The sequence below is a fragment of the Mesoplodon densirostris genome, chromosome 9, assembly GCF_025265405.1.
Source record: "Mesoplodon densirostris isolate mMesDen1 chromosome 9, mMesDen1 primary haplotype, whole genome shotgun sequence".
NCBI lineage: Eukaryota > Metazoa > Chordata > Mammalia > Artiodactyla > Ziphiidae > Mesoplodon > Mesoplodon densirostris.
This window is the reverse complement of record NC_082669.1, coordinates 23086074-23096615: the sequence shown is the minus strand read 5'-3', so window position 1 is coordinate 23096615 and position 10542 is coordinate 23086074. Positions and strand designations below refer to the sequence as shown.

The 10542-nt window shown below is 42.8% G+C and overlaps 1 protein-coding gene across 2 annotated transcripts in view; it reads right to left on the bottom strand.

Annotated features, from left to right (window-relative positions):
- Positions 1-9232: 9232 nt before the first annotated feature.
- Positions 9233-10542, bottom strand: part of SUGCT (succinyl-CoA:glutarate-CoA transferase) — a 690281-nt gene continuing 688971 nt past the window's right edge. For both annotated transcript variants that reach the window (XM_060108016.1, XM_060108018.1), the window contains one exon: positions 9233-10230. In XM_060108016.1, the coding sequence (XP_059963999.1) occupies positions 10067-10230 (164 nt within the window). In that variant the 3' untranslated portion in view covers positions 9233-10066. The remainder of the gene's footprint in view (positions 10231-10542) is intronic.

Sequence of the window (10542 nt, the reverse complement as noted above, 5' to 3'; positions counted from 1 at the left end):
CAGTAAGCTGAGGGGAACATCCTCAAGCCCTGTCTTCCCATCACTATAGCTGCATGCTCCTCCCCATGGCTCAGCTTTCACTCCAGAAGGAGCTGATGTTCCCAGAGGCTGGGCACAGTGGAAATCATAATAAAAAGATTGTGATGCTAAAAAAAAAAAACTCTTCATCAAACAACATTTAATATTGAGATCCTTCTCTGAGTTAGAACTTTACTTATAACGAACCACGTCACAACAGTGGAATAAAACCACCTTAGTTTATGCGGGTCAGAAATGTGGGTAAGGCTCAGCCGGGCCATTCTTCTGCTCCACGGGGCAGTGGCTGCTGTCGATTACTCAGTTGTATTCATGTGATTGCAGAGGTGGGGTGGAAGTCTGGGAGAGATTCACTCACATATCTGGTATCTTTGGGCTCCTCCAAGTGGCTGCTCTCTGAAGAGAGTGGGCATGGGTATCACAGGATTCCTCAAAGGATAGTGGTCAGAGGCCTTTCATGGTGGTCGATTTCCAAGAGCAAAAGAGGATGATGCTAAACCTCTTCAAGGCTCAGCCTAGAATTGGCACTGTATCACGTCTACCCCATTCTGTTGGTCAAAATGAGTCACTTTTGAAAAGTTCTCTCATGTCAAACCCCCTTTGTGCTTAAAAATCTCTGGCCTAATATCTTTGACTTCTAGACCCAGACTTAAAGGACTCATGTGATTAGGTCAGACCCACCCAGACAATCTACCTATCTTATGGTCAACTGATTTTGGACCTTAATTATAGCTGCAAAATCCTTCCACAGCAGTACTTAGATTAGTGTTTGACTGAATAACTAGGAGAAAGTATGTGTACATCAGGGGCTGGGAATCTTGGGGACTATAGAATTCTGCCTCCCAAAGTGAGACAACTGGTAACATTTGCATAATGTTTGTACATTAATTAATAGTATTGTATCAACGTTAATTTGCTGGCTTAGCTAATTTTGTACATTGGTTACATAAAATGTTAATATTAGTGGAAACTAGGTGAGCGGTATATGGGAATTCTAAGTATTATTTTAATAGTTTTTGTAAATATAAAATTATTTTAAATAAAAAGTTCAAAAAAAAAAAGCAAGTCACCAGACCAGCCCAGGTTCCAGGGGAAGGAAAATAAAGTGCATCTTTTGATAGGAAGAGAGGCATGTGCCTATCGGGAAGGAGGAATTGATGGTGACCATCTTTGAAAAGTGTTTATTACAGGCACTATGAGTTAAAAAAAGAATGAACATAACCGGTTCTTCTCTCATAGAACATGTAATCTGGTGAGTGAGAGAATGTCTAGTGGACAGATATTTACTGTGTGTCTCCTATAGAGTAAGCATCATGGTAATCACTGGAGATGCAGTGGTGACTAAGATACCCACAATATTACAGTTAATAGGAAAGAGCAATTGGTGACTAGTAATTATAACTCAGTGTGTGATAACTGTTATGGTCAGATAAATACAGAGGCCTGAGATGGCAAACAAGATGCAGAAATCACTTCCAATTGTGGAGATCAGAAAACGCTTCATTCTTGGGTTAAGACAAACACCAAGATGTACTCCCCTCTCCCCTCCATTCCAACGCTTTGAAATTGCTCCAAACAAATTGAGAGAAGTTATCTGTATGGTTCACTGCTGTATCTTTCATTTGGGGGGAATTACATTTTTCACTGAATTTGCTTATAGAGTAGAATTTTACACAAATGAGTATTTTCCTACTAATAAAAATTGTAATTCACGCTGGAGTCATATACATCATCCTAGATATCTGTCGTACTTCTTTCATCTGTCCAAGGAGAATCTGAAATTTCATCGGAAATGGGTGTCACTCGTTTCCTGACGTTCAGTACCTCTAATAAGCTATCCTTTGTTTACACTGATGTCTCTCTCTCTCCAGGTCTAGGTTTCAGCAGTGTGCTGGTTGTTCTCTAGGGCACTAAATGGTGCCCCCTACGTGGTTAAGTCCAAGTGTTCTAGGCTCCATCATTTTTCCCAGCAACGGCCTTTGGGAGATCTGCTTTTGACCTACTTCTTCAGCAACCTTATGGCTCCACTGAACCTTTAAAAAGATTCACAAATGGCAGGCTATCTCTGTAAATTCATACACAGAAAAATCTTCTGGAGTGGGGGGAACATTTTCAGGTCCTCTTTGGTAGATGTATATGTTCTTAGGATGTTTAACCATTGAAAAACTGTGATATCTCCCTGAGACGGCAGCCTGAGGAGACCTTCCTGAGGGTTTTGCTGACAGTGTTTGAGTTAAGCTGATCCTTTTGGGAACCCTGTTATTTCTAGAGCATTTGCAAAGGTTGAAGTGAATGGATTAGGGTCTTTCTGCTCCTGATATGTCTTGCCCTTTACCCCTTTGAAGAACCCGAAGTCCTGGGGTGCATGAGCTTTAGGGACACAATGTGAGGGTAGTGTCTGTGGTAATGACGGCAGGGTACCACTTAGTCACATGGAAGGTGATGGAGCAGAGGGCCTGTGAGTGTGTCCACTTTAACATGATGACCTCCATCTTTTTCTTCTTTTTTTGTGGCTATGCCATGCAGCATGTGAGATCTTAGTTCCCCAACCAGGGATCGAACCCGTGCCCCCGGCAGTGGAAGCGTGGAGTCTTAACCACTGGACCATCAGGGAAGCCCCGACCTCCATCTTCAGGCAGTAGCCTTCAGGGCTTCCCAGGCACATTGAATAAGTGCATTAGTACACATAAATCTATTAGGATACTGCTCTACATATAAGACCTTAACAGATACTGTTGTTGGTGTCATTATAATTATTTATTATTATTAAGCATCAAATTTAACCCCAGTCACAGAACTCATAAGCAGATCTTCCAGCATTGCTGAACTACATCTATCATGTATCCTAAGAGAGAGAGAGAGAGGAAAAAACAGAATATAATAAGAGCTCTTATTTCACGCGGATGCAGAGTAAGTCTCCTTCAACTTTGCACAGGAAATGAAAGGTACTAACTCTACCAGCAGAATCCTCTTCCTCCCCCAGCTGGGCCTATTCTAGCTCTGACTGTTCATTCTCCCAAGTTAAAAAACCTTCCCCCAGAAATGTACCCACACAGAGGCCCACCAAGCTACTCATTTCACCACGTCACCTGGGTCGTATGAGTGTAGCTGCACAAACTGATGAGTTTTGATCACTGTCATCTCTGCAGGGTTTTGTCGGTGACTTCAGCTAACTGAATCACTTAGCGAGGCCTGAGCACCACCTCTGCTCGCGTGCTGGGCCCGCATCCTTTCACTTAGGTTTTCCCAGAAAGTAAATTTGGAGAACCAGACAAATGTTTGGGATGCAGAAGATGGGAAACAGGGGCCCAGAGATGGAAACCCTAGTGACTGGATATTTCCAACTCTGTCATATTTTTTAAGAATGGAACACTTTCCCATTTGCACAGCTCAGCAAATCAAGCTGAGAAGATTCAGGGTCCTGGGTCACTGGGCACTGTTTCCAGAGGTGACCTGTGGGTCACTGCATTTCTGTTTTGCCCCCTCATCTGTGTCAATGCCATTGCAAGCGTTTGGCTATCTATAATGACAATCCTGGAAATATAGTTCATTTTCTACCCCCCCCCCCCAAATAGTGAATCTTTAGCAGTCCCCTCAAAATAGACGCTACAATTTTCTTGACCCTCTGAGAAGAAAGAACACAATAATGTCCATTAGTAGTATATTTCAAAGCTTTGATCAAGAACAGCCAGGAAGTCCTTTGTAAAACCTATAAACATAAATCCAAGTCTACTGGGGTGAATGTGTGTCACACATGTTGCCATGTCCCATACCAAGAGATGCTACGGCAATCCGAATTTTTCTCTAGGTTCAGAAAGAGGTAAAGGGGCGGACAGAAAGATATTTTCCTGTGGCCGTTTTACATTAATTTCTTTCCTCTCAGTTGTGAGTCCTGAAGCTATGTCTTGCTTCATGGGCAGCGTTTGTGCACAAGTTCTGGGTGAGAGCAAGTTGTGCTCATTCTGCAGACGAGTAGCAAGAAAGCTTTGCTCCTCCAATCTCTGTGGTCAAGAGCCAAAGAAACCAATATGAGTTGAACAGACTGTCACGTGGTTCATTTGCAAATAAAAAGAAAGGGGTGGGGGAAGAAAGGAGGGGTGCGTCTGAGTGTTTTTCATCCTGTTGAAAGAATAAAGCAAAGGGAACTGTGAGGACCCAGGCTCCCTATTTCACAGATGGCAAAACCAAGGTGGAGAAGGTACCGCCTTTCTGGAGGCCGTTTGACAACAGTGATTAGGGGCAAACTACTAATCCCCCTTGAAGGCCGAGTAGCTGCCTTCTCCAAGAAAAAGCAAGAAACAAAGGGACTTCCCTGGTGGTCCAGTGGTTAAGACTCCATGCATTTCCACTGTAGGGGGCACAGGTTCAATCCCTGGTTGGGGAACTAAGATCCCACATGTGGCAAGGCCAAAAAAACAAAAGAAAAGAAAAAGCCAGAAACAAAGGCCAAGGCTGAGTGCTGGAGCAGAACCATGAACCTTCATGCCCTCCTTCCCCTTTCTCTGACGAAAACTCAGTCACAACAGCAAGACCCAGGCTGTCACAGAGTCTAGTCTCTGCTCTGTATTACATTTTATTTATCTATGTTTTTCTTAGCACTGGGGGCATGTGACAGGTAGCAAGCCCAAGGGCTCTGCCCCAGACTGGGGTGACATCTGGAACACTACTTCACTTCGTTCCCTGAGTTTTGAGGGAGAAGGAGAGGCAGCCAGTTATTCAGGGCTCACCCCGCCCATGGATTAAGCCAAAATCGCGTGTGGAGCTGAAGTCATGGCCAGAATTACCACTAGTTATCTTCCAGATCACTGAGCAAGTCCTATTTTTCTCGAGGTCAGTGGTGGCTTTTGGTGTCCATGCTTATGTAACATGGACAAAAAGAAAAAAAGAGAGAAAGAAGCGGAGGAGGAGGGAGAGGAAGATAAAGGAGAGGGAGAAAGAAAACATTACTGTAGAGGAAGGATGGGGAAAAAGTGAAAAGTCAAAAAGGAAGTGGAAATAAAAAAAGAGAAAGAAAAAAATGGACTTACAGGGAGGTGTCAATTAGTCACTCTGCATGGCAGTGATTCTCCTGTCATTTTAGACTTTCAAACCAAGGAAGAGCAGCCTCCATATTAGTTTCCTATTGGTGCTGTAACAAAATATCACAAACGCCGTGCCTTAAAACAGCACAAATTTATTATCTTACAGTTCTGGAGATCAGAAGTCCAAAATGAGTCCAAAATAGGTCTCACTGGACTAAAATCAAGCAGGACTGCTTTCCTTCTAGAGGCTCTAAGGGAGAATCCTTTCTTTTTTTGCATTTTTCATCTTCTAGAAGATGCCTACGTTCCTTCATTCATTTCCATTTTCAAATCCCATAACAATCGGAAAAGTCCTTCTCCCATCATGTAACTCTGACACTGACTCTTCCACACTTAAAGGCCCCTGTGATTGTATCAGGCCCACCAGGAAAATCCAGGATAATCTCCTTATTTTAAGGTCCGCTGATTAGCAACCTTAATTCCCTCTTGCCATGGAAGGTGACACTATCCACAGGGTCTGGGAATTAGGACATGGGCCTCTTTGGTGCGCCTCTTATTAAAAAAAAAAAGATACAAATGACCTTATTTACAAAACAGAAACAGACTCACAGACTTAAAGAATGAACTTATGGTTACCAGGAGGCCAGGAGGGAAGGGTGGGGGGGGGATAGATTGGGATTGACATATACACACTGCTCTATATAAAACAGACAACCAACAGGGACCTACTGTACAGCACAGGGAACTCTACTCAACATTCTGTGATAACCTATATGAGAAAAGAATCTGAAAAAGAATGGATATATGTATAACTGAATCACTTGGCTGTACACCTGAAACTAACACAACACGGTTAATCAGCTATGCTCCAATATAAAATAAAAATTTAAAAAAATGTTGCAAAGGGTCAGGAGGCTGGGTAGTACCTTTAATGTTAAGATCTTAAAGAATGGGAAAAAAGAACTATTTCTCCAGAAAAAAAAATCTGAGGTGGGTGAGTTCCGTTTCCTGGGTAGCATTTGAGTTTCTCCCAGTGCCCGTCCTCCCCTCTTGGCATTCACACATCAGGTCAGGTTGGGCTCACACTGGGATGGGCTCCCCAGGGTCCCCAGGGCCAACACACCCTTGGGTCTGCCTGACCTGGGCGTGCTCTCTCCTCCCTTCCTCCTCATCAAATTCACTTATTCCAACTCTCCTCCCTTTAAAACTCACATTCTCTCCCCCTAGTGTGTAGAAAAAATATATGGTTTCAAAGTATTTGCATTCATTTGTCAATAATACGTTAACTTCCTACAGTGATACTAAAAGACACGGTTTTGAATCGGCTTTGGGGGAAACGTGTCTGTTGGAGGTGCTTATACTCCACGAATCTCACCACATAAACCTGTCCTGCATAGAGCCAGCCTAGTTTAAAAGTTCAGGTCCATTTGTGCCCAGAAGATAGCCTGGTATGTCTACACAGAGAAACCATTTAAGCATCATATGAGAGTAGGAATTTATAAAACACTGAACCCTGGTATTTCTCTACTAGGATTGTAAGGAGTAACACAATTTTATCCTGATGTCTGAGAAAAGTTCTACATTTCCCCTGTGATGTGTTTTTTATTTTCCCAACAGCTGTTTGAAATGGAATTATGTACCTTTTTTCCAGAACCTTTTCATGCTCCTTATCAAATAATGATTGTACCACAAAATAGAGAGGGAAAAGAAGTGAGCTTGACATTCTGGCCTCCTAAGTGGCATTGATACTACAATCAAGGTGAACAACCATTTTCTGCAGGCACCTCGTGTCTGAAGAATCTCATAAATTTAAGGACTCAGTATAGCGGATATTCCCCCATGAACAGAAGCAAATGCAAGAAGAATCTATTAATCTTGGGGGATGAGTTTGAAAATGAATAGCCCAGGGCCAGGGAATGGAGGGTGAGGACTGTGCCTTTCTTTCCCTCTCGTCTCCTTTGCCACATGAGCTGTCAGAGCAGAGGCAGACGATCTGAACCTAACGTTCTTTCTCAGCACCTGCTGGCCCAGGATCTGGAGAATGGGTCCTGTGGATAAAGGCAGCATTGAGCCACATGGGACAGTGACAAGCAAGACTCACATCCATAAAAGCAGACCACATGCCAACGTCATGGGACCAAAGAGTCAGTGGTGAGCTATCAAATTCAGGTGAGATACAAGCAGGTGTGAATTTCTGTGCAAAAGGCTGAAAGCAGGGGTCTTAAAGTCTTATGCAAAAGCCCCCCACTGTGGGGTTATCTAAGAGGTTAACCCCACATAGTCTAATAGTCTAATGAGCTAGTATGAAATAACCTATGTGAGACCTCCTTTGTTTTTCTGTTTTTTTTTTTTTAAATCATGATTGGGCTTCTAACTCCTAGTAGATGGACTGAACACGAAAGAACACCAAGTAACCCGGGGGAGTCACACAAAACTGGTCAATGTTCATTTCTCTTCTTCTGGGGAAACATTCAGCATATAAGAATGCAAGATGGAAAATATCATGCTTGATTAACCAGAAAATCATGGCAGCAGAAAGTTTAAGAAAAAAATCAAGGGAAGGAGACCAGTTGCTCGTGGACACACATAATGATTAACCCGCGAAGTTTCAAAGAACTTTCTAGGCCAACCTCAGACACAAATCTGCCAGAAGGTAGGCCTTGACACAAAGTGAACTGGAGCATATGGTATCTTTTGTGTGTGTGTGTGTGGTATGCGGGCCTCTCACTGTTGTGGCCTCTCCCGTTGCGGAGCACAGGCTCCGGACACGCAGGCTCAGGGGCCATGGCTCACGGGCCCAGCTGCTCCGCAGCATGTGGGATCTTCCCAGATCAGGGCACGAACCCGTGTCCCCTGCATTGGCAGGCGGACTCTCAACCACTGCGCCACCAGGGAAGCCCGAGCATATGGTATCTTAATAGTATGTTTGGCTTTGGAAATGCATAAGATAATAGGTCCTGATAATTAAAACAGCACATTGTTTATACGTATAACTTGATCTGGGACATGTTGCTAGAAATTTTAGCAAGCACAGTGTTTCTTGCAGGACTAATTATCTATCTGAACTTGAAATATATTCTAAATTACTTCTCTCACTAAATCAGTTGGGTAAGTGCTATCTGTTGGGTAATGAACAGGTTCAAAGTTCTCCTGGATCGTTCTGAGGTGTGTAGGTGGAAATCTGGACAGCTACATATATGATTACACTGGAGACGGGTCTCCAACGGCAACTCTGCTGTGGACCAAGACTGCACAATCAATCAACCGTGATTGATTTCAAGGTTTTAGAGGCATTTTGTGACCCTCTCTGAATGATCAACATCCTGCTACATATGACGACCCGGATATTTAAGGGTTATTGTTCAGTAACCAAGTAATTTGCATTTCAAGACATCTACTTGGATCACTAGGAGAAATGGTGGAGAAACGTCTTTCAAGGTATGTGTTTTGCCAATTCTCTGTCATCCAGCCTTTTACCATTTTCATTACTAATTGTATATACATGGAAGAATTTCATTTAGATGTCTGGCCTGAAGTGAATGTCTCCAAATATATATCCACAAATTAGCCACTGGGGGAAAAGTACTGAAGAAGGTATCAAATTACCCTTGCATGATGAAATTCTAACTAGTGGGATAACAGCAGGAGTTCTTCAGAATAAGTTGTCCACAAAGAGGAAAGCAGAGAGGACAATAAGTGTTTCAAGAATTAGTAGGCATTCTTCTAAAAGGTCCCAGGAGGCCTCATGAGAAGACCAACTTCCTATTTATTTGGAGTCCTTGATTCTACAAACATATTGGGGCTTACAGCATGCATAAATGGCTTGAATCTTTCCAATAAAAAAGGACCCCATAAGAAAACTAGCTCTAAATCACAGTTTGAAAAATGAACATCTGTAATTTAACTTTCAGTGACCACTTGGCATATAATGACATGGCTTTAAGATATATGTGCCTAACAGCGTGAATTGTGTTCATATGAGGATACTGATCATGGGGTCATCTGATTCCTTGGTCTGTACCTGGGCTTGGGTGATTGGCAGTCTGAGTGACAATTCATCCTGGAACATATAGGCAAATCAGTTACCACCTTCTGGACAGAAGATGTTTCTATATTTCGAATTCACTGACAAATACTTAAATGCAAATACTTAATATTAAGGCATGGTATGTTCTTCTACAGTGGATACTCAGATCACAAAGAAATATTTTCCTTTCATTCTCCAATTTATCATTATTTAGACGTTATTTAATACCAAGATAGTCATCTGACATTCATTTAAAAATCTGTTGCATTTGTACTTGGCTCAAAATAAGGTACCAATTAAGGAACCACTCTTCGCCCCCTACATCCCAAAATTCATTGGTGGAGACTGATTTTCTGCCATGTCTCATGAAATAATCAAAGAAATACAACATAAAGCCATTATTTACCCCCATGGGGGAGAATGGAGCTCAGTTTTATAATGGACATTAACAAATTCCATGGTTTAAATTACAGATTAACAAAGGGTTCATGAGCTCAAAATTAAGTTATTCTGTTTAAAATCAATCACCGAGACTGTCATTCTGCTTATTGCTTTGACTTCCTAACAAAGGTTTAAATGAGGACTTTATGTGCAAGTAAAGAATGTCAAGAGATCTGCTCTTTTTCAGACCTGCGTGGGCTGGAGGGGCAAACGTTTAGGCTATTAACGTAATTAGAATGAGGAATGTATTTTTCCAGAAAAAAAAAATCTTCACTCCCCCCTCCCAAAAAATCCTACAAATCCACAATTAATCTATTATCTGGGGGGAAATAGTAAGGAATCAAAGGTGGGGTACGTTTAGAAAGCACTAGATTCATTGATACCAGAGCCATTCTGGAGACGCCAGGCAGGAAATCTGGAATTCCTCTAACTTTTCAGTGGCAGGCACCAGAATTGGGGAGAAGGGTCCAGAAAGGCTATTTTGCCTTTGCTAGCAAAATGCATTCAAACTGTGGTTTTGCAAAAAAGCATATTTCCTTTGTCACTCAACCTCATGTTGGGTCACCACTCCAGCGCTGAGCAGCTCTGTGATGGCCCTGTCATCGTATCTGAGGATCTCCCTCAGGATGTGCGTCGTGTGCTGCCCAAGCAGGGGGGGCGGGCTGGCCTCTGACATCTTTAACTCACTGTATCTCACAGCTGGGCCTGTCAAAGGGGGAGGAAAGCAGGAAACCTGTTAATGACTAACCCTCAGAAATTCATTACCCAAGCAGCCTGGGGTGTTTGCGATGAATGCCAGGAATATCACTGCCAGTTACACCCTTGCAGATGGACCATCATTTTGGAAAGAACTGCATTTGCACACATGGCTTTTCTTGACTTAGCTTTATCCAACTGTGCAGTGGTCATCTGACCTGCTCACCACCATGCAGGGGGCCACATGGGTGTGCCTGGCCTGTCACAAAGACTCACAGGGGTAGGTCACTCAACTGAGTTGACTTTCTGGGTCCCAGAGAA